Raw genomic sequence first — 25,457 nt, 5'->3', positions numbered from 1 at the left:
GCTTGGTTAAGTGGCTGCCTCAAGAGCTGACTGAAAATTTTTTAAAAATCGTCCTTTTAAAAAAAAAAAAAATCGTCCTTTTAAAGTATCATCTTCTCTTATTCTATGCAACAACGACAAACCATTTCTTGATCAGACTGTGACATGTGATGAAAAGTGGACTTTAAACAACAACCCGCGACAACCAGCTCAGTGGCTAGACAAAGCAGCAGCTCCAAAAGCACTTCCCAAATCCTAACTTGCACCAAAAAGACGTCTCGGTCACTGTTTGGTGGTCTACTGCCAGTCTGATCCACTACACCTTTTTGAATTCCTGAAAAATCATTACATCTGAGAAGTATGCTCAGCAAATCAATGAGATGCACTGAAAACTGCAACACCTGCAGCCGGCACTGGCCAATAGAATGAGTCCAATTCTTCTCCACAACAACGCCTGACTGCATGATGCACAACCAATGCTTCAAAAGTTGAATAAATTGGGCTCTGAAGTTCTGCCTCATCTGCCATATTCACCTGACCTCTCACCAAACAACTGTCAACTTCAAGCATCTCAACAACTTTTTGTAGGCAACATGCTTGCAAAAACAGCAGGAGGCAGAAAATGCTTTACAAGAGTTTGTAGAATTCCAAGGCACAATTTTTATGCTACAAGAACAAACTTAGTTCTCACTGGCAAAAATGTATTTGGTGTAATGGTTCCCATTTTGATTAATAAAGATGTGTTTGATAATAATGATTAAATGATTAAAATTCTCAGTTTGAAACTACAATTACTTTTGTACCAACCTAATAAGTACAAAATTGATTTTGTCAGTAAATCAGGTTTTGGGTAAATGAATAATAGAACTGAAACTTTAACTTACATTTTAAAATGTGTCCCCCTGTTAGTCTTCAAACTACAGAAGTCTCTGAGGGCTAGGTATCACTTGATGTGTGATACTAAGTTACTAAGCTATTCATGAGAAAGTCCCTTTCTTAAAAAAAAAAAAAATCAGAATTTTAAACCTATGAAGAGACTTAGATTCAAATCCATTTTTTGTTACTGATCTCAAGCAAAAAGCTGCTAAATGCTACCCCAACTGAGTTTTTTAAAAAACACAAACTGCATTCTTCAACAAATTAGCTAATATTAGCTACTTGCTTTGAATATTTTGTTGAAGAATGCAATCCAGTAATTTAGGATCACACATCACTATCAGTTAATATTTAAAGTACACCATTTTAGATTATGGGCTTCCCTGGTGGCTCAGCAGTAAAGAATCCGTCTGCAGGAAACGTGGGTTCATCCCTGGGCTGGGAAGATCCTTTGGAGAAGGAAACGGCAACCCACTTCAGTATTCTTGCCTGGGAAATCCCGTGGACAGAGGAGCCTGGCAGTCAGTCCATGGGATCATAAAAGACTAGGACACAACCGAGCCACTAACCAACAATTTCAGATGACAGTTACTTTATCACATGACACACCTGAAGTGAACGTCAATCACATCTGCACACAAGAAATCTCTTTTGTTCTAGTCCCATGCAGTGCATGCAGCTAAACATGGTTTCTGAAAAGCAACCCAGTTTATAATGCTTAGCACTTAAAGAGTTCAGTTAAGTTCAAAGAAGTATTAACTGTTAATAGGAAAAGTGGTTAGCTGTGGAAAAAAGACCTAGCATATTCATCATAAAGTAAAATAATGAAGGAACATACTGAATTACCTCATTATTCTATCACCTATTGTTGTTCCTCTGATATTAAATCTAGTGAAGGGAACACAATAACTAAAGTCACTCACAAAGACTTCACTTCAAAGAACCAAATATTTAAAGCATGAAGGCCACCACTTTTATCTTTAATCATATAAATCTAAAATACTTTTGTTACCCTTTGTGACTCAGGGTATCATGTGAGAATATGTCATTCGACTAAATGTATATGAGAAAATTAAAGACACAAATAGTTCACTGAAGATAGATTAGAAGGAAAACACTGTACTTAATCCCTTTTATCTTATAAAAAGATTAGAACCTAACCTTGTTACAGAATACAGGGAACTTGCACAGAGTCATATACCATCCACTGGAACACCTACATTAGCTCCCCAGGGCTGAGCTGCTCTTTAGGAACTAAATGATTAAGCCCTGAGCTGATTCATTTGTCCTAACCATAAGACTGGATAACAAGAAAGTAAAGAATAACAGAGCTTTTAACTCCCCAGGAGTTCAGTTCTTTCTCTATGATTATTTTTTTCCTCTGCAATTTTAAAAAGAATAGACTTGAATCACTAGAAATACTGAAAAATGATTATAATGATGATTCAATAGATGACAACAAATTTACAGTATGCAAAGAATTTTGGCTTTAAAAATGAAGGCCATGTCCCAAAGTCCAGAGTAGGTAAATAGAACTGAATTTCTATGCAAATAAGAAACATATTTTTTAAAAGTGGTATCTTTAATCTTCACAGAAAAAATTTTTAGAGCATCTTAACTGAGTGTATAAAAACTATTCAAGACTATCTGAAAACTTCTTCAGAAAGCTTACTTAGATGCTTGTCTCTTTTTATAGAGTAAAAACATGTTGGGTTTGTCAAGAGGATAAACTGTCAGGCCATCCTATCATTTACTAGAAGTTGGATTTGGTGTGCTGAAAACAGTTTACATGAAGACCATCTAAACAATAAACCTCTAAACAAAAAACCACTTTTCTTTCATTCCAAGGGCACCTGTTTATGTCTCTAAATCCAATACATAAAATCCCTAAGAGATGTACATACTACTTTTATTTATTTTTTAAACCATATTAGAAAGTAGATATGTTTGATTATTTCTTTCTTCAATTTAGTTTCCATTTAATGTTCTGTGTTCCTGCTATAAACAAAGTTAAAGGAGATCTAACATGGTGATTCACATTTGTTTTGAACTTTGGTAACCTGTCAACAGAGGAATTTTACCATATACTATAGCTTGGTTTCTCTCTGTAAGACTGATCTGCTATAAAGCAGGGATCAGTAAACTACCGCTCTTGGGCCAAATCTGACCAGCTGCCTATTTTTGTAATGAACCACTAGAGACCAGTGGTTTTTATAAATGGTTACATCTTATATGGTTATGTAAGTGCTTACATAATAGCCTCCATTTTGCCTCCTGGCCAGTAAAGCCTAAAATATTTCCTCTTTGGCTTTTTAGGAAAAAGTCTGCTGACCTCTGCTATAGAGAGTCCCAGTTATATTTAGACTGAGACTAGCTATATTTAATAAGAAGGGATTTTAAAATACCTATGTTAGTCATTAAGGCTAACATTTTATTTTCTAAGACATTTCCTTCTCATGCTTGATCTCAGCTCAAAAGTGAAAACGTGGGTCATATTTATTTAACCAAATTATAAGAATGCAAATCTTTATTTAAAAAAATTGTAACTCTGTATTGCAAAGAACTGTTTTGATATTTTCATTAAATGTGTCAAAATGGCTTAGCTACAAACTTTTTAGGTTTCATTTAAAAATTAATTGTGTGGCAAAAAATTTATGAGATCCACTATATAATTCTTCATCAAATTAAAGTACAAATCTAAGTATATACTCTTTAACCATTTTTAATTTGGGGACCATCTCTCTGGCCTTACTAAACTAATCTTGACTGGGTTTCTCAAATGGCAGCAAGAGGTGACATGTATCCTTTTAGTTTGGCATTTCATCCAAGTGAGATGTTTACTTAGACTCTAAGAACCAAATGGTATGATTTTTATGGCAGAGCTTTGGAATTCTTTATTCCTTTGGAAATAGAAATTCTCAAAAACAAAAATCATATGCTTATTCTTAAGCTGGTGAATGATTTTTTTCATGTTCTTAAGAAGTAAAATTTCTTAAACTTTCTATCTTTAGAACAAAAAAGTCAACATACTCATTCCTCCAAATTTTGGAAGTAAGATAAATGGCCAGGGATGAAGAGCCTTAGAAAGGTACAGAAATAAAAAGTATACTTTATATAGGTAGTTCAAAATTTAATCAATTTGGTACTCAGGAAGTTAGGAATTATCAAAATTATTTACAGAAAAGTCAGAAGGAAGAGCTTACACCATTTGCAAATTTTTTTTGGTAAATAGCTAGGGAAGAATAACGCAAATTTCAAAGGAAAACTGAGGTAATTATGAAACAGCCACTCTAATTACCTCAGCATTATCTCAGTATGTACAACTTTGTGTATGTACATGTACACACTGATATATATATAATATTGCGCCTAATTTCATATATTTATTAAAACTGTTTTCTATTTATAAATGGCTTGTGTACTTGTCCTCTTCAATAAATTAATTTTCTCAAAATTAATTTTGTTAATTTTGAAGAAGAATTTTATTATCTTTCTATTACTCTTTAGTAAGTTTACTGCTATGTCCTATAGAATAATATATAGGACAAATAACTAAATAATATATAGGACAAAAAAGGCTAAATACCTAAACTGACTATACAGAATATTAAATAATAGTTTAAAAAAAAGCAGGGAAGCAAATACAGATCAAGAGGTGGTTTCAAATCTGGATCTAACCACGAGAGCACAAATTCAAGAGTACATGCGAGAAGTGGGGTCACTTTCAGGCCGTTGAACCTGATATTCTCTCCTCTAAAAGATTCTGCTAGTCTAGTTCAGCAAATGGGTTTCCTGGGTCAATGAAGCTATCAGCTGCCAATTCTGTGGCATGTCTAAACCTCAGGAGAATCCCTAAAATATATAAATCATGTAAGTATTACAAAAATGACAAGTAAATGATAATGTTCAACAGAAAGATAATATAGCATCTAGTAAGATATCCAAAATAAGGACAATATGCTGCAAGATGTTCTGCATTCTCTAGGACCCATTCTCCCCACAAATTATCTTTTCTCATTCATGTTATACTACCGTGTTAAAAAAAAATTTTTCCTTAGGTCTAGAATATACAAAATCTCTGCTTAGCACCTCAGTTTCCTCATCTATAATGCAGGCCAAGTAAAAGTGTTACATAATCAGCCTGAATACAAGATGCTAAATAATTATTTTTTCAAGTGTCTAATATTTACCAAAAATATATAATTCCTATTTAAGCAAACAGACCTGGTAAGTGACATGGTACATTTTACCAGAAGTGGATACTTAATTCATTTTCAATTACTACCTTAGTATCATTTAAGCTTTGTAAGCATAGATAAAAAATGAAGGACATATGTTTGCTTATATAATTTGAAAGCCAAAAATGTACAAGCATAAAATAGTTATAGTCTCTGGTTCTCCATCCTAGGTTTTAGAAACCATCAGTTTGATTTTCAAGTTGTGCCATGCTTGCCAACCTTATTTGCATACATCAAGTGGTAATAATGCTCTATGGGACTTCCTCTGAGTATGGAAAGAAATGAAACTAAGTTCTTCTTGTCTAAAATATATACTAAGAATTTGAAGACTAATGTGTGTCAGGTGAAGACAAAATATTTGTTTAAAAGTCACTGCAAAGGAAACACTTTGACCAAGTATGACTAAAGGCAGATACCTATCCATCTTTTCATAGTTAAGAAAAGGCAGCTAAACTGAACTTCAAGTTACTTTATTTAGGAATTTTGCTTGTCTTCTCTAGAGCCATTCTTATTATAAGTAATTGCTTCTTAAAGTCTAAGTAGCTACATGGAATGTCTTGGTTGTTTAATACACCTATCATTTATTTAGTGCTTTCAAAGTGAGACAAGTCCTTTGACTGATTTTTTTCTAAGTTCTGACAATTCTAAACAATTATAATCTCATTTTATAGATAAGGAAACCGAACCTTTAAGAGATACTAAGTAATTTGAATGAGGAAACAGCTAGTAAATGATAAAACCAGAATTCAAGTCATTATGCTCTTGATCATTGTATAACATTGCCATTCTTTAATGGTAAATTAATATTTTCATTGTATTTTTATTTTTCACTTGACAGAAATGTCAGAACATTTTATAAACAGCAGTACATTGAGCATAAATACACGTGATACAATTTCATGCCTGTGAAAACTAGGATTTTAAAGGTAAAATTTGATTCTCTGGACTAGGACAGAACTTACAATGAGATATGATGGCACTAATTACAGAAATAATTTTAGGAACGTATGGAATGCAATATACTTTGAAGACCTACTTTACCTACTAAAAAAATAAAATATATCCTTATGAATACATAAAATCAAAAATGGAAAAAGTTATGAACACATAAGCAATTTAATTCTTTACTGCAGTTAAAATATTTGTTACTTGGTATGACTTTTCATTTCTGAAACTGAGCTACTTAGTAGAAGTCAGAGAAAAACATAATGTTCTCAAAAAGAGAACCTTATCACACTACCTTAATCCAGGGTTAAGAGAAAAGTAGAAAAACTAAATGCTAAAAAAAACCCAAATTGATAAAGGCCAAGATCTCTATGAGGCAATGTGACAACTAAAGATAACCCTAACTCAGTAAATAACCTATTGGTCATTCTCAATATTCCTTCCTCTGAATCTATAAACTGAAGACCAAGCCTTTGTGCTGAAGATAAACAGCAATTCTTTGTATCTTCTTTATATTCTTTTGCTCAAAGAATGCAATATGTAATATGTGAAATTACTTATAGTTTACAAAATTCTATGAGTTTATATGACTGAGACACACTTAGAGGAAGTAACTGTCAAAAATGGAGAGACTCTTTTACATGACTTCAAGCAAAGGAATAAAGCCTTGTGAATTGTATTTTTGTAGTTCATGTTAATTAAAAATTTACCAACCTGTCACCAGGTCCTGCTCGATACCTTGCACCTGGGATCAGGACTGGGTCGTCGTCACTATCATCTGTGTCCTGGAGAGCAGAGTCCCTGGTCAACGTTTCCTCACGGGCCGGAGGCCCAGTGGCTTCTGTTTGTGATTGAGGCTCAGGGTTGCTGGTACTATGTCTGGAAGCACTTGTAGTGCTAGTTTGATCTGAAGTTCCTGGTTCTTTGCCTTTTTCAGACAAAGTGGATTCTTCTGCAACCCCACAAGGGCTATCAAGATTGAAGTCATTTCTTTCTCCTGAGCCAGAATCCAATGACTCAGAAGTAAACTTATCTGATTGTGCTGTCAGAAAATAAAGTAGTAATAACTGGTCATGTCAGCAACACTAATTATTTAATCTAACTTCAGACATTTTCTAATATAAATCTAATTCCCCTACATGAAGAACAAAATTCCACAATACATCTATTTGGAAATGGTCTCTAACTCTGGACAGACTAACACAAATTAAGGCTTCCTGTTTTCCTATATAAAGGAATTATCTAAGGAGAACAAAACAGCTCACCTGTATCTATATAGTTTTGAACTGTGCTTTCTGGAGAGGTACCTTCCTGAAGTGTCACATCCTCTGATGATTCTTCAGGAGCTTCTGGGAATTAAACCAAATTATCATTAAATCCTAACTTTTTTTTTTTTTTTAGAAAAATAAACACCAATTTAATTAATATTCTAGGTTTCCTATACACAAGTAGCTCTTAACCCTTTTAGGGTCATATATATTTCTGACACTCAGATAAAAACTCCCCCAGAGTATAATACAAATACTATCTTTGTACCCAGAAAATTATAAAATACTATCAGGAACAGATGTGGGTATTTGCTATTTGTCTATCAGTTCTGCCCGCTGCCTCTTCCCAAAGTCTATGCATGGACCTTCATGAACTCTCTGTGAAAAATCCTGCTTGAGATTATTCCTCCCAACTGACATTCCTCAATTTTGATTTTATTTCCCCCCTAAATGTCGAAGAATATAAACTTAAAAACTGAGTATTTTTCTTCCTTTTGTCATATACTTGGTCTAATTTGAACTATGACGAGCAAAGAGTAAAGTCAGCCCCACCATAAATTCTATTTGGCTACTGAAAATATTTATTTCTGGGATTTAATTCTAAAGACCTATGAAGGATTAGGTTTTTTTGTTCCTAATTGGACATTTGCTTGCTAGACAGTCATCTTATATGTATTTTATTCTTGTAAGCTCTGTTATGCTGAAGTATGTATTCATTTAATGAAAAACAATTCATGAATTCATTTATCAAATATGTACTGAAAATCTACTGTGTTCTAAGGCTGTACTAACCCCTAAATTTTATATGATGATCACATAAAAATATTCCAGGAAAGGGTTCTAAAAACATTCTCCAAATGGCTCTTCTTATATGAAACAGGATTCATTCATAACCTGTTTAGATTTTATTCTTTTTTCTTTTCCTCCATAAACAACCTATATAATTTGAAAAAATCAAGATAGATACTCTGGCTTTTACTGCTAGGTATAAAAATGGTAACGATAACTCAAACCAACATTTATATCTAATATATTGTCCGTATGATGACCATCTATCCTGGCCACTGTGCCCACAGAGGGGAACTATGCTTCCCTGTGATGCCTCATCTTAAATGCTTAAGGTCCCTATCTTTTGCATTTGCTATTGATAATGCATCAACAGCAGTAAGTGGACTACTGAGGCAAAAGTGAAAAAACAAAACTGTAGCACTGATGTATCAGAAAAATAGGTAAACAAACATCCAACATCGGGTTTTGTCAGGACAAAAGCAAAATATCACCTTACTTGCTTCATTCTCTCCTTCTGATGGTTGCACTGGGCTCTGTGGGGCCAAGGATTCCTCCTGATCCTCAGATTTGCAGTGGCTCCCATTTCCTCTGGAACTTGAGGCAGTACTGCTCCTACAATCAAGACAAGCTATTTCACCAAGAAGTTAATAACTGTCAACTTTTAGGATAATTTCTGTAATTTACAACTAGAGAAGCTGATCAAAAAACTCAGACTATAATATTTTACAACTAGAGAAGTTGATAAAAAAAATTCAGGATACAAATAAAACACAAGATTTATATTAGCAGTACTTGTGAAACATCACTTAAAAAAAAATCAAGGTGATAATTCTAATCCACTTTTAATGTTAAAAAGAGATTAAAAAATATAAATTCTTCACTGACTGATGCTCCTACGATCTGGTATATATATATATATACAAGTCTCTCTATTGAATTTTAACTTAATCACATAATCTCTCTTCTTGTCCTCACTACAGATGTTTCACCATATTAAAATTCTTACTGATTTTACAAACTTTGATCATATACCCTTTTAGACTTTGTTGTTCTAGGCCACTTTTAAATTGATACTTGAAAAGAGGCCTGGAAGTTCCTTTGGTCTTTGAATTGCCCTTTGTAGATCACTGCCAGTTCTAGATTGCTGTTCAAATATGCAAAGTGATCGACACCATAGTTTTGTAGAAGGAGAGAATGATGTTTTCTATTTTAGTTTTAATACCTACCTGATGATAACCATAATCCTGTTAGAATTTTTGGCTAGAGCAGAACACCATACCAAGTTAAATAAATAATTTTCAATGAACATTCTGTGACAAATCATGATATATGTATAAGAAGGGGATTGAGTGGGAAAGAAAATAGAAGAAAATGTATAACAATCTTATTAAGGATAAAATTAAATTCAGAAAAATGGAACAATTTCTTAAATTTAGTAAAGATGTGAACAAGAAAAAACTGAATGGCTACAACAACTTAAAAAACATTAATCACAGACAAATAGCAGTGACTCAATACACATGCAAATTATCATGGAATGCTTGTCAAAATTTTCAAAAAGCTTTTTTTTGCTAATTACAGAAGTCAATTTAATTTTTTAAAAATAGCATCCACATATAATGTATTTTTAAGAAAAATGCATATCTACATGGGTATATAGACAGAGGAAAATATCAGAAAGGCTATTTATCAGAAAAATATCAGAAAGATGACACCAATGTTAACTGTCATCTCAGTTGGGTTACTGTAATTTTTTTTAACTTTTCTTTAGATTCTTATTTCTTTTGCAATGAGCACGTATTTCTTTTTAACCAAAAAGTAATGTACAGCAATTCTGATAAAGATAAGCCAATGTGATATATAAATTTTTTTCCCCCCATTGAGAAAGCTATGATGCAGGGTTAAATAGAATGCCCAGTGTAGAACAGTTATGATAGGGCACTGATGTAGGAATACAGAGCCATTAGTGGAAAAACAAGTAATCAAGTAAATACATTTAGCATGTGTGAATATGGTATTTTAAAATCATAGATAAATGACTAACTAGATTGTTCAATAAAAGGTACTGGGATAAAGGAAAAGCCATGTGGAAAAATTGAACTATAAGCCCTATATCATACTTTATGGTAAAATAAACTATAAAAAGATTATACATATTTTTCATATAAAAGCACAGAACTATAAAAGGGAATAAAGAAGAAATCTTCCCCTAATTCTGAGAACGACAAGGAGCATTAATTAGCTCACAGGCTGAAACCATAAAGTGAAACTACTGTAAGCAAACTTAAAGACAAACAATAAACTGGGAAAAATATCTGCAACAAATGAAGGACAAATGATATTATCCTCACTTAATTCTATATAGCTCTTATAAGTCAGTAAGAAAAACATAAACACCACAGTAAAAAACTGGGCAAAGGATTTGAAAGGCAATTTATAAAAGATGACAACTGTAGCTATCAATTATATAAAGCTTATCATGTGCCAGTCAACAAACTAAGTGCTATGTACTTTTTTGGCATGGTCTCATTAAATCTTCCCAAAATCCCTGAGGAAGGTTGTATTAAATATTCCCATTTTCAGATGAAAAAACTGGTATTTACAGAGGTCCAACAGCTAGTCATGTTCAGAGTCCCAACTCTCTGTCTGTGTGCTCTATTGCCTTCCTGTCATCAAAGAAACTAAAATAAAAGCAAGACACCATACTAGCACAGATGAAAAAGACTGCAGTTTTTAAATCTTTTTTATAATGAATACAGAATATTTTTATAACCAGAAAAAAAGGCTAACTACTTTTTTGATAAAGAAATAAGAAACTAATGAATAAGAGAATATAATTCAGGTTAGTTTTCAAAGAAGAAAAAGCACCATTCAAAAGAAGAGTGGGACTAAAGATGTTTGGTTAAAATATGCTCCGATGAGATTCTTCATAAGAAATCAGTCCCTTCTGTACAGAAACATAAGAAAAGACTTAAGAATAAATATGATAATCTTTTGTGGTCTTAAATTATGTACTAAGAAAAAGAGCCATGGATATCATGGTTTTTAAAAGCTGAGGTCAAACAGTAGAGATCATAAAGAAATTCTATTGACCATGCCTTCAAATATACATCTAGAATCCAATCTCCTTACTACCTCCACTGCTCCCATCCTGGTCCAAGACACCACCTCAGCCTAGATGCTGCAGTCCATGGGGTCGTAAAGAGCCGGCCACAACTAAGTGACTGAACAAGACCTCTCACCTTGCTTACTGCCAAAGCCTTTTAACTGATCATCCAGTTTCTACCGAAGGCCTATTCTCTACACAGCAACCAGAGATATCCTTTTTCCTTTTAAGACCCTTCTCACCTCCCTGGCTGACTTTCTCTATTACTGCCCTCTCCTTTGGTCACTCCACCCCAGCTACACTGCTGTTTTTTCTTTGACGATCTTTGAGCACACTGAGGCTGCTCCTACTTCAGTAACACTGTACTAGCTTCTCTCTGCATAGAGCGCTCTTCTCCCACATATGCATGCTCACTCCTCCTCACCCTTGAAACTGCCCAAATGTCATCTTCTCAATGATGCCTACCCCTTCCGGGGATTTTCCAGTAATCTTTACCTGCTCTATTTTCTTCCATAGCACTTAGTACCACTTAATAGGCTTTTGCTATACAATTCATTTATTTATTATGTTTATTATCTGCCTCCCATACCTAGACAGTAAGCTCAAATAGGGCAGGGATTTTTTTGGTCTATTTTTTTCATCAGTGTATTACCAAAATCTAGAGCAGTCTTTGAAACACAGAAGGTATTCAATAATAATATATGAAAATTCTATTTAATCAAAGATTTTAATATAAAAAAACACACAGAAACACAAATGGAAACCTGTAAATTAGAATAAATATCATATATCAACATATAATTAATTATATATTAATAAACAATATATAACTATATTATATATCATTTATATACAACATATTATATATTATACTAACATATAATATATAATAATGTACAATTTAATATATCAATTATCTAGAATAATTAATATATTGGTTATTAAATGACTAACATAACCACCATATATTAATCACATATGATCATATTAATATATAATTAATTATATTAAGAAAGATTGTATTGCCTATATATTAATTTATATAATAACAGTAATAAATTTAAATACAATATTTTGGATGCTGTCTCTCATGCAAAAGGCAATGAGACAGTGGCAAAGAATTTAGGAAGTTCACATAACTAATTTTTTAAATATCATATTTAATTAGATTAATGAACAATAAATATAATCAGAAATGCCATCAAAAAGAATCTATACAACCACTGAAGTTCAAACTCACTAATAATAACCTAAATAAAAATTATTTAAAAATCAAATACATAAGTTACAAATAAATGAATATACTGATATTGAATACTGGCCTGGAGACAGCAAAACATGTACTTTCATATGCTGTTGGGAGAAATGTAATGACAGATGATCCTTTTGAAAATAATTTTTCAATATCTTTTAATTTAGATACAGTTTTATTTCTGGAAAAAAATACCCCAAATAATCATCTTAAAAGTAGAAACAAAGCTTGTAAACAAAGATATTCATAGTCTTATTTGGTAAAAATAAGTAACTTCACTGCCTAACTAAAAGGAAATGGATAAGTAAAGCTATGGTACATCCTTTTGGTGGATTCTATTAGCTGACAAAATAATATTTATGAAAACTAAGGAGTAACATGGGAATATTTACTATAAAGTTAACTCAAATAAATGTAGGGAAGAATTAAATATATTCAGTATCATTAAAATAATGTCAAAGCAAAAATATATATGTATATATACATAAACACACATTTTTACATAGGACCAAGCCTGCAAAAAGCTCCAAAATGTTAGGCTTATTAATTTTTGCACTATTAGTATACTGATGATTGATCTTCTTTTGCATTTTCTATCAGAGAAATATCCCAGGACCAGCAATATCAGTATCACTTGGGAAGTTTTTAGAAATGCAAATTCTCTGACTCCACCTCAAACTCTGATAGTGGGGTCTAGTGATCTGTGTTTTAAGAAGCTCTCCAAGTGATCCTGAAGCGCGCTAAAGTATGAGAACCAATACATTATTACAAAACAAAGATGAACTGTTAAAAATAATATCTAATAAAATCCTACAAAATGGCTAAGAACATCTTTACAAAAATATTAACTTACCATTCATCTGTAAAGTTCAGTTTTATTGTGCTTGTAGTTGTTCCTTCTGTGCTGTAGTGCAAACTTAAAACTGGTTCACCTGTCCCTGGTTTGGGGCTCAGCTTTTCATTATTGTTATCTGAAAATTGTGTTTAAAACATTTGAAAAAAGTCTCTGAAATCAATAAAAAGATGACATTTCCTAAAATTTCTAAAACTTAAATTAGGCTGTCCTTGTCATAACTTTTTCTCACATCTGTTATGGTTCTCACTTAAAGTTCAAAAGCAAGTGTTATAGAAATACTCTATATTTCAAAGTGGCATTGAATCAAATCCTAGCTTTGCAACATGACTCCCTTTGATTCAGATGAAAATCACACACATTTGAGAACCATATTTAGTTGTTAGGGAATCAAAGAACATTAACATGAAATGACATACTTTATAAACTGGTATTTTTATTTAATGGAATTCTCAGGACTTATTTTCTTCAGTTGCTAAAGCACTAAGAATAATTATCATTGGCTCCTTCAGAAATTCTGAGAAGTAAGATGCAAGGGCTCCAAAAGAAGCTGTTCAGTAAAAACTTTGTTGCAATTAACTGCTATCAAATTCTTTCTGTTCTTCCAAATTCACAGACTTACAATCTAGGGAGGGATTATAGCCTGTACTCTATTGGGAAAGAGGGGGGAGAAAAATCTAGTTATTTTCTAAAACTCTGTTATAAGATCATACCTTTTGGTATATTCCATTCTCCCCTCCTGACTAATCTTGAAAGAAATGTGTTTTCTAAATTATGGGGAGGCAACTCCATCTTAAGATTCCATAGATGATACTCATAATACATGTCTATCTCAACATATAAAATTTTTATAAAATGGTAAATAAAAATTAAGAAACTCAGAAATTAATACAAATCACTTTAAAGTCACCTCTTCTTTCCTCTACAAAAGGAGTACTCAGATATTCAAAGACAAATTTGAACAGGGCTTTATAAATTTTTCATTTTATGATGAATAACAGCTTGGAGGAACATTAAAATGTATAGAGAATAAAAACTGCTATATAATCAAACATGTAATATTTCTGCCAGTTCCTTGCAGAAAGAAAACTCATCTGTAACATAATTATTTTCTGGATACTATTTCGAGCACTTGATATAGTACTTGATGGTACTAAAAAGAAGCTTTCTGTCATGAAAACAGTTATCAATGAAATCAAAATTACTCAAGATTTTTGGTTATGGGGCCCACTTTTTATTGCAATAAAGAACTTTTATCTTTCTGTATTTCTTTTGAACATGCTAGAGCACTTACTAAAAGAGAATCTGACAGAAACTCTGCTCTAGCTCTTATCCTGTAAGAGGACAATTAACAGGACTTAAGAATACAGAATAGTAGCAGAAAGGAAAAAGGATTCTCTCCAAGAGAGGAGAAGCCAAGCTGATAAAATTCAGGAGTATCAATTCTTACATCATCACTTCTAACTCATGTGACATCCTCTCCTATAATATTAATTGCTTTTTGAAAGTAAAAGTATGAATCAAGTTATAAAGCTGGCCTACCAAACGGTATTCATTCTGTTTCTGTACTACTTCTGTTGACTATGTCCTTGATATAAACAGCTGCTGAGAAAAAAAAATTAACCATCCATTACAACTTTCAAAGATACGATAATTCAATGTTTTAGAGGAGGTATTTTACCATATGGCTCTCTTATAAAATAACCAAATTAACCTATCTTGAGCTTATGTAAAATTATCAAGAACAGGGCTTTTTTTTGGTCCACACCATGAGGCTTGCAGGATCTTAGTTCCCTGACCAGGGACTGTGCACTCTTGGCAGTGAAAGACAGAGTCCTAACCACTGGACAACCAGGGATTTCCAAATGGCACTTTTAAAGCATCTGTCCTATCCTTGAAAACCTTTGAAATATTTGTTGTTAGTCATCTGTCCACATACAGTTTTCCCTTATTCTTTAGTTATGTTGCTGAAATTTCTGTTCCACTAACGCCAAAACCACAGTCATTCTTAAGATATGGAACTGGTGATGACAGCCAAAAAGCTGAATGATAAGATTAAGAGGTTAGTTAAGAGGTAGAGTTGGGGCTATTTTTTTTCATTATCTCTCAAAAATTGTATAAACTGCTTTGCCATTATTTTTCTTTTAAAGTAAAGAAGGAATGGGGGGAGAAAAGCAGGTGTGAGAGAACTGTAGGACTGAATTTCTTAAGCCTACTTTGGTTAATAGGAGCATAAGTTTTAAGAAGACATTTAACATCTGAAATTAACACAACACTGTAAATTCAACTATGCTACAATAAAAAAAAAATTTTTTTTAAAAAGCTATTTACTGATTCATGTTGATGTTTGGTAGAAACCAATGCAATACCGTAAAGAAATTATACTTCAATTAAAAAAAGTTTAAAAAAAGAAGCCATTTAAATGTTTTACCAAAACTTCCTTTTTGAGTAAAATTAGAGGCAGCTATAGATATCTGCATGCTAAGACTAAAGGAATTTAGTAGACAAAGAGCTAGCTGTTGAGAGGTCAAAGTGGTGTAGAAAACATCTACCAACCTCCAAAAGCAAGAAGCATCCTTAAGATGATCAGTGTGAATTAACACTTTCTTCCGAGGTTACCTATTACCAAGTTATTATTTAATCTCTCTGGAATATAACCCACACATTATAAAAATTCATGCAAAGCACAGTAGTACTCATTTAATTTACAAAATGACTACAGTTGACAGAATTTGTTCATTTACACTGTCAATGAAGTCATCAGCCTGGAGTGAAATGGGCCCATCACTGTATCTCTGTTAGTTAGAAATATGTCAGACCACCCCTTGCCCCATCTAGTTCTCTCTTTGCAGCATTAAATATAAATAATATCTCAGGCAGAAACAACGCACAGCACAGAACCGGTTTCGTCAACTGAAGCACTGATGCAAGTATAAATCTGAAGTTTAAAAATTTATTTCCTAGTCTTGTTCATTCTACTCTTCCTAATTTAATACTCCTCTTCTTGACTGTATACAATCTATCAGATTGAATTTTCTCAGAAATGTAGATAAATAGTTTCTAATAAAGTGCAAATTTTAAGCTAAAAATATCTGTAAAAATCTAAAGAACCAAGAAACTAAATTTATTTTATTATTACCTTATTTGAAAAAATACTTGTAACCATTTTAATTTTCAGTAACTTGCTCTGTGTGTTAGGATCTGGATCAGCAAATACATCCTAAAAACTGCATTATTCAAATACTTACTTAGAAATATATTACTGAAATATTTTTCTTAAAAAGTAGAGATTTTAATTTAGGAGGAGTCTTGGGGTTGAGAACTTAATCAAACCCAATGACTACATAGAATGCACCATCATGACAGTAACTAAAGTTTGTTGAACATTACTATGTCCCAGGATATGTATAACCTTTGTAGCACATACTTTTATCTCCATTTTATAGATGATGAAACTGATAATATTGTAGTAGATTCTTTTTCTCTAAGTTTCTTTCTATATGAAGTTCTTACTATACTATCTTGGAAATACTTCAAATACTAAGTAGAAAATAAGATTCCTTCAATACATATTTTAATTGAGAAATATAAATTGTTGGTATTATTTCTCAGAAATGATATATAATCCATATCAGAAACTTGGACAAAGTTCTGGTAATGCAAACTGTCACTCTGGCATCAGACTACTGGAAAACTACACTGTATCTTTTCCAGGGCACCAAGAGATTAAACTGTGAATAGAACTGTGGTGCACTCAGCACAAGGACAGTGTGAGGGAAAAAAAATCACTTTAAATTTAATCAGCCCTGCTAAGGTGGCCACACACATTGCTTTGAGTTCAACCATTAAGAACAACAGGTGACGTTAGTAGCTTACAGTGATCTGTATCCAGGCAAACTACCACCCATTCAAACACATGCTTCAGAAGCACAGTCATAACAACATAAAAATCAAGACAATATACTGTAAAAGACTTCATTTTTTGGAGTTAGAAGTGAACAGTCAGTAACAGGAGATTCTGGAAAGCAAATTTGAAAGAAAAGATCCTTTCCAGAAAGAGCCCTTTTCAGATTGACGCACTGGCTCAGAAAAAAAATTATAGAATAGGCTGGAATATAATTTGAAAGGAACTTCTTTGACCTTTACTTAATTAGGGAGCTTCCAAGCCTTTCACAGTAATAACCACAAATAAACTTTTTTTGTTGTTGTTTAATACACATGTTTTCAAGTCTATGCATTTTGACTATGAAATGATCATTTGTGGCTCTAAAAAAAATGCTCAAAGTAGATAACAAAATATGCTATCTTGGTAACTAGGTTTGTATATCATCTAAATATTGATATGGATGTTTGGTCTTTTAGCTAGGATGTCCCTGGAGACCTATCCTATGTATAAATTTAAACAAAGTTATCAAAATGATGATAATTAAGTAGAATATCGCCACAATAATTAGTTCAGAACCACTATGCCCAACATTTTCTCTGCTGCTAGGTCACTATTCTAACTGTACAATCATCCATTAATCAAGTATAGTAGTTGAGATAAGCTATGGATCATGTAGAAATAATCTATTCTTTGCCGCAGGGATTTTCTATTACACAAAGAACTTGTCAATATTTCCCCTTTTGTTATGACCAATGTTTAAAATAAAAATTAATTTATAAGGAAACAAAATGTATGATGAAATCCTCTGAAAAAATACTGACAGATCAATAATGAAGCTCAACTATCTTCACAAATTTTGTACCCCCAACTTGCCTGGCATACATAGAAAAGGCAAACATCTCAAGTATAATTTCTAGGCCAAAGTAAAATTTCCATTTTTATATGTCAGGAACCTATAACTTTTCTGCATAACTCAAGACTACTGGATATCCAAGTCTTCCAATCATTTGTATAAGAAGGCATATTCTGATTCAAAGTGGAGAAACTGTTTCTAGGAGTAGATTCTAAACAGAGGACTCCTACCCACTACACAGATGACTGTGAGGCAAGGCTCTTATTCTGAAACTCGGTGTTCCCACTAGTGTAATCTGACTCTATACAGAAATGAACTATTTTATGAAAGCCAAAAACAAAGCACAACTTTAACACTAATATTTACTAGGAGATCTCTCCTATATAATCTTTTGGAAATAATATTCTAGTCAAATTTTACTCCTGACGATCAAAATCCACCTGTATATCAATAATAATCATTTTAATCCAATATACTTTTTTCATGACATAACACAAAAACGTGAATTAACTTAAAACACGGGGTTGGGACACACACAGAATCAGCCTGTGCCTGGCTCCTTTTTCCCTCTGATATTTAAAATTTACGGACTGAAATACAGTTGTTGTTTTATTTATGCTTCATAGGCTTTCTTTCCCTGTACTTCAGAACTGTTAGTCTTATACCCCTCTGTTCATAAAGTCGTCTATTCCTATTTCACTTTCAGTTTGGAGGGAGAACAGATAGTAGGAAATTAAGTAAAAATGTATACCCCATGTGGCACATAAACCCTACCAAAATTCTCATCCAGTGTTTTTCTTTTCATGACTCTTTCCTCAGCTATACTCTATTTAAAAAAAACTCAAATCTGTCTGTCACTCTCATTGATCAGATTACCTAGCATGGTAAAATGTGACTTCCAGATGAAAATGAAAATGAACAGCTTAGAAGAACTCTATCACCACTTTCCCCTCCAGCTACTATTCTCCTTGCTTATTGTTTTGAAGTACTTTTATTTTTCATCTCCATGTTTTCTCCTAAATCTGCCCTATATCATTCCAGTGAAACTGCTCTCACTAATGAGACTGACCACCTCTGAACTTACTAATCTGGTGGGAGAATTTCTAGAACTCACCTACACTTGACCTCTCAGCAGCAGACGACTCTCCTGCATTTGAAAACTCTCCTCTCCCCGTCTCATGCTCTATGATGCTTTCCCTATTACCTCTCAGTGTGGTCGTCGCTTCTCCATCCCCTTTATCAGCTCTCCTCTAGCAAAACAATTAATTCTGGAATTTTTTCTGATTTTTTCTGAGCTCTTTTAGACTTCTCACGTTTTACTTTCATCTTAGATGATTTCACCTATTGTCATTTATTATCTACATGCAATACATACTTCAATTATCATCTACATGCATAAAGTTTTGATTTACTTCTCCAGCTCTGCCATCTTTGCTAAACTCCATAACCATACAATCAATTGCTCAACAGATTTTTTTACTTTGATGCCTCACACAGATTAGTCAAATTAAGCATATTCAAAACTAAGCTTGTGATCTCCACCTCCGTCTACACATCCTCTTCCATATATTCTTCCTTTTCCAGGGTTACCTATTTTAGGAAGTAGACGCTCATTTAATTATACTCAGTCAAAACCTGGGAGTTATCCTTGGAGTGCTAGAAATGTCACCTAATCTCTATTATTATCTTGCCCAAACCATCACAAATAAATGTATAATCTAAGTCAAAAACACTGCATTTACTGTATAAAAGCATGTTTAAGACACAGCCTCACCCTGCTCCCTCCAAACAGGTTTTCACTGCTAAACCACCCCCCAAATAGAAATTCTGGAGTTGTTACTGCAGTTTATACTCTGGACTCCTCTTCAATTATTTGCCACATTCATCAAATCCTATATACTCCCATTCTAAATATTTCTTGACCCTCTTCACATTTCCACCTTATTTCTATCATCAGGTCAAAATCCTTACTGGAGATAAGAATTTTAAAGAGAACCTCCTAAGTGATTTAGTCTCTAGTCAATTCTTCATATTCTATTCAGAACAAACAAGATCAGGCCATATGTCCCATTTTAAATTCTTCACCAACTTCCTATTGCTCTTAAGATCTAAAACCCTAAAAAGTTCAAAAGGTCCTTCTCAATATGGACTCTACCTATCTCTTGAAGCCACAGCACACCCCAGCCATACTGGGATTCTTCTAGTCATTCTAATGTGATTCTCTCAGAGCCTCTGCACATGCTATTAATATCCATTATCCCCTTTACTCCTTCTCCTTGACCTAACTTACTCACATAATCATCTTTCAGATTGCAACTAAAATGCCTCACCCTCAGGAATACCTTATTTGAGACCGTGCCAGAAGAAACAAAGACTCAGTCATATGTTCCCCACTAAACCTTGTTTCCTCTTTTAAAATTCTTATGACACTTGTATTTATTTTCCACATCATCTGTCTTTATTGTTAGATGAGGCAAAGGGTAGTGGTTACGATCAAAGACACTGGAACCAGACTGCTTTGATTTGAATCACATTCCTAACACATGTGACTTTAGACAAGTTTCTTAACCTCTCTTTACCTCAGTTTCCTTATCTGAAAATGGAGATAATAATGATACCTGCTGTATAAGACTGTGATGAGGATTAAGTAAATAAACATATAAAAGTTGCTCAGAGTAAAGTTTGACACACACAAAAAATGCAATATAAGTGTCTATGTTATTATTATGGTTAGTAACTATATTATTATTATTACTATTACTAATCAACTCTTATGTTCCAAGCACAGGGAGCATTAGCTTTATTATTTGTGCATCCTGCTGCCAGGCCTAGTATTTGCCACAAGATAATAGGCATTTAATATGAGTTGAATTAATGAAATAGATATGCAGATATGACTCTACTACTTATTTCACTTGTCTTTACATATCTCTTGGAGTCTTGGCTTCTACATCAGTAAAATGAGGATCCTATCACCTCATTAAACTGCAACAAATGGGATAGTAGATACACACAGTGCCAGTTACATACTTAAAGCTCAATGAGAGCTATTTTTATCATAGACAATTCTGAATTAGAAAACAATTTAACTAAAAATGTAGACACTGATTGGGTAGCAAGAGGTGGAACAAGTGAGCACAGGCAAATGAACTATCTTACCTCCTTTTCCCCAACTTCCAAAAAATGAAATATATCACTAATTGTTAGAATCTAAACTAGTAGTTGGGGAAAAGGAGATGACCTACTTCATTCTAAGCAAATAAGTGATAACTAGTTTTAGAGAATACAAAAAAAAAACTAAATGAAATATGATTTCACTAACTTTTTTCTTCTAGAATTTACATACAGTATACACAAATATTTTCCAGTGTGAATATTGAACTTAATTTCCCAACTAATACAGCAGACTTCAATCATTAGATATTTAATAAAAATTAAAGTTGTCAAAGTACATTTAAAATATCACTTGATGTAATACTGTCAAAATGACATTATTAAACTTTCAACTTGGTGACAGTATATAATCTTGAGGGAATAATACTTAACACAAGACACATTCAGTTTTTCCATTCCCACTCTACCCTAGTAGAATTAGTAAAATCTGTTTTACTGGTTTCTGACCATCCACAAGTCTTTCTGTAAGTAAACATTTCGTTAATGTCAAAAGAAGTCTGCTTATCAAATAATGGACAATTAGTATTTATGTTTCTAATACCCAAATTAGCATTTTTATTTCTTTAAATCTAGAATAGAAAATGAGTGTCTGACATATGTGTAATTGCCTACAGGTGTAAGTTTCAAACTTTATGGCATTATCAACTTCCACTTAATGATTATCACTGTAATGAATATAAAGCAACTTACTACAGTCATGGCCATAATTTAAAACTCAGGCAAAATTATTTCCTTATACCCTCTCAAAAATTAAATGTTAAGATTATATGTTTCTTTTGTTATTGTTGTTATTGTTACTAAAAGAAGGGGGAATTTCTGGCCTAAATATTTTTAACAGGAAAAATTTGCTAGTTTTATTAAGAGGCAAGAGCAGTACATGTCAGAAGAGGCTTTTTCCCCTTATGGTAAGTATAAGAGAGATATAAATAAAAGGAAAATCAAAACTACTCACTAGAATATATTATTCAAACTAAATGCGTGACAAATGTAACTGGAGATAAGAATTTTAAAGAGAACCTCCTAAGTGATTTAGTCTCTAGTCAATTCTTCATATTCTATTCAGAACAAACAAGATCAGGCCATATGTCCCATTTTAAATTCTTCACCAACTTCCTATTGCTCTTAAGATCTAAAACCCTAAAAAGTTCAAAAGGTCCTTCTCAATATGGACTCTACCTATCTCTTGAAGCCACAGCACACCCCAGCCATACTGGGATTCTTCTAGTCATTCTAATGTGATTCTCTCAGAGCCTCTGCACATGCTATTAATATCCATTATCCCCTTTACTCCTTCTCCTTGACCTAACTTACTCACATAATCATCTTTCAGATTGCAACTAAAATGCCTCATCCTCAGGAATACCTTATTCAAATAGTTTCTAATTAGCACAGAAGGGTTGTCAATGTGTGTACACACAGCTCTAAGTTTGGAGAATACAGCAAAGTACTTTACAACAGGAGAAAAACAACATATATGCTGTACACTTATTTCTTTAAAAAAATATTTTAATAAAACAAAAACTATTGAGGCAACCAGGCAGCTGCATTTATGGTCTTAAGGTTTAAACTAAATATATTAGACTAAGCTTTTTTTAAAAATTCAAAATAAATACATGAAAACACTGATTGGAATCAATCAGTTCAATAATGTATATATAATTATTGAAAGAAAATAAATCTTTGCAGTGAAACATGTCAATTACTATTAAAATTTTTTTATTAGTAACATTTTTATCCTGCTAATCCCTAAATCAAAATAAAGAAAATCTATGAACCCTATGGGAAATTAAGTACCTGGACATCTGGAAGATGAACACTGTCAGGTAAGTATAAAACTGAATTATCAATTTAAAAATGTAATAGTGTCTCTTTAAAAGTAAGAAAAAAGAAATTTAAAATATGCTTAAGACAATTATTATATATTCAGGAAAAAACAATGTACTACTTTTTCCATTCTATAAGGTAAAATGGAGAACCAGGGTCTCATCAAAGATTAAAATAGCTTATCTGAGGACATTAATTATTCCCTATACATTCTCTTCTACAAAGATTCTTTACTTTGTAAACATACTCAGTTATACCCTCCCAGACATTACCTTTTCTCTGTCTTTTCATTTGTAATGAAGAGCTTACTGAAAGAGTCGTCTACATAACAATGTCTCCACTTTAAAAAAAAATCTTTCTCCTCCAACCACTACTATCTGGCTTCTGCCTCCACATAGTAACTGCAGTGCCAAAGCACTGCCAAATTCAAGAAAATTTCTCTGTCCTTTTCTTATCTGACAGCCTTACATCACAATGCACTTACTGACCAGTTCCTCCCAGAACTTTACTTTTCCTGTGACTTTGGATGCAGCATTGTTTCTGCCCTATTTCCCAGCTCACTCCTTTTCTGTCTCCTCAGCCAGGTCCTTTTCTCTGCTTGCTCTTTGTAGTGTAGACTTTCCTCTTTTCACTTAATCCTCTCTTCCTAGACCATTTTATCCATTCTCACCATTTCAATGGTTATCTGTAAGTTGACAATTCCTATTTTTATCTCCACCTCAGACTTCTCTGGTGACTTCCAGAAACTATGATATTTCTCCATATGATGTCCAAAGGTAATTCAGACTAAACATATCAAGAAAATCTCCTGTATCTTTTTTCCCCTGTAACTGGCAGTTTCTCCTGAAATCCCTATCTTAGTTGACAGTATTACTCTCTATTGCCCCATCGAGACACCTGGGTTATCATTCTCTCGTTTTTAAAAACTAATCTTTCTCAAAGTCCCATCAATTCTAGCCCTTAAATATTAAAACAAACAAACAAATAGGTCATGTGACCTTTTACATGGTCTTGCCACCTTCAACTTTACTCCCTTCCAATCAACCATCTATAAAGCTGCCAAAATGATCTAACACATAAATCTGGTCATGTTTCTCCCAAGCTAGAATAATTTCTAGGGCATCTCACTGCTTAAACAATTGTTTTATTCACTCATTCAAAAAATATCTACTGTTTAATGACAACAGATATGGTGTTAGGCACTGAGTATACTACAGTGAATGAAAACATTCAGAGAATACAGAGAAAGACAGGTATTAAACAATCCCTAAAATAAAGGTATGATTATAAATTTTGACAAATGTGATGAAGGATAGCAGGTCACAAAGAGATAAAGAGAGGAGAACTACTTCAGATTAGAATATCATACTACTTTTGGAAAAGTAGTATCTAAGTGAGTTTTGATGAGTAGAAGTTGCTGAAGACAAAAACATTTTGGTAGAGACAATAGCATTCACAAGAGATTTAAGAGGGAAATGAGCTTAGAGTGTTAGAAAAACTGAAATAAGGCCGAATTGTCAAGAGCTTAGTGAGTGAGAGAAAGGGCCAGGTGTGTATGGCTCTGCAAGCCAAGGTATGGATTTAGATTGCCTTAAGGGCAAACAGACCTTTTAAAAGTTTTATGCAAGTGGATAATAATATGCTTAGATTTACATTTTTAAAAGTTTACTCTGCCTGGTGATAAGAGAACAGATACAGCCTGAAAGGATGTGAGGAGACCAGTTAAGAGGTTACTGTATTAGTCAAGGTGAGAAAGACAGTAGTGGGAAGTTTCAGTTCACTTTTATAGTAGAGGTTTTCTCTAGGTGATAAAACCCTGTCATGTAGAAGTCCCCAGTACATTAAAAGATGTACCGCTAAACAAAAAGGCATGTAAAACCTCAGGACTTAATTCATTTGGATATGCTGTCATCTGAACATTTCTGCTCAGAGAACTTCTTACCAAGTTACACTGTTGATGGTCTATCATCATGCAGCTTCTGCCAAGCCTACTCAGTATCTGACCTTTTATATAACATCTCCACTCATAACTACAAAGCAAATATGCTTTACATGGCCCAAAAAATACTCCTGATTTCTGCCCCCGAACTAGCTTACCCTAGTTAATGGAATCGTTTACCCAGGCATTGATGGCAAAAATCTGGGAGCTATCCTTTATTCTCATTTCTTTCTGACATATGTCATAATATATATAAATTAATTACCAACATAAATATAATATTCAACATAATTCTATGGAAATTTTTCTGTAAGATTAAATAAAATATGAATTTGGCTATAAACTCTTCAGTAGTATTTACATTCATATAGACTTACCAAAAAAAAGATTATTTGATTAGAGAGCAGTTCTAAACAGTAGTACAATATATTATATATAATATTATAATTGTGTTTTACACTTTAATCATTCTTTA

The 25,457-nt window shown here is 33.0% G+C and overlaps 1 protein-coding gene across 14 annotated transcripts in view; it reads right to left on the bottom strand.

The window, feature by feature from the left end:
- The window catches only part of DCAF6 (DDB1 and CUL4 associated factor 6), a 179,492-nt gene that overhangs the window by 34,676 nt on the left and 119,359 nt on the right, over positions 1-25,457 (bottom strand). For 8 of the 14 annotated variants that reach the window (XM_043876209.1, XM_043876213.1, XM_043876219.1 and 5 more), the window contains 5 exons: positions 13,307-13,424; positions 8,592-8,707; positions 7,304-7,387; positions 6,753-7,080; positions 1,702-1,743 (listed from right to left, as the gene is read on the bottom strand). In XM_043876209.1, coding sequence (XP_043732144.1) covers positions 1,702-1,743; positions 6,753-7,080; positions 7,304-7,387; positions 8,592-8,707; positions 13,307-13,424 — 688 coding nt within the window. The remainder of the gene's footprint in view (positions 1-1,701; positions 1,744-6,752; positions 7,081-7,303; positions 7,388-8,591; positions 8,708-13,306; positions 13,425-25,457) is intronic. The other 6 variants (XM_043876211.1, XM_043876217.1, XM_043876221.1 and 3 more) reach the window with 1 other exon arrangement.

Source organism: Cervus elaphus, chromosome 20 (genome assembly GCF_910594005.1).
Source record: "Cervus elaphus chromosome 20, mCerEla1.1, whole genome shotgun sequence".
Classification (NCBI taxonomy): domain Eukaryota; kingdom Metazoa; phylum Chordata; class Mammalia; order Artiodactyla; family Cervidae; genus Cervus; species Cervus elaphus.
The sequence above is the reverse complement of the archived record's forward strand: the minus strand, read 5'-3'. Positions and strand labels throughout refer to the sequence as shown.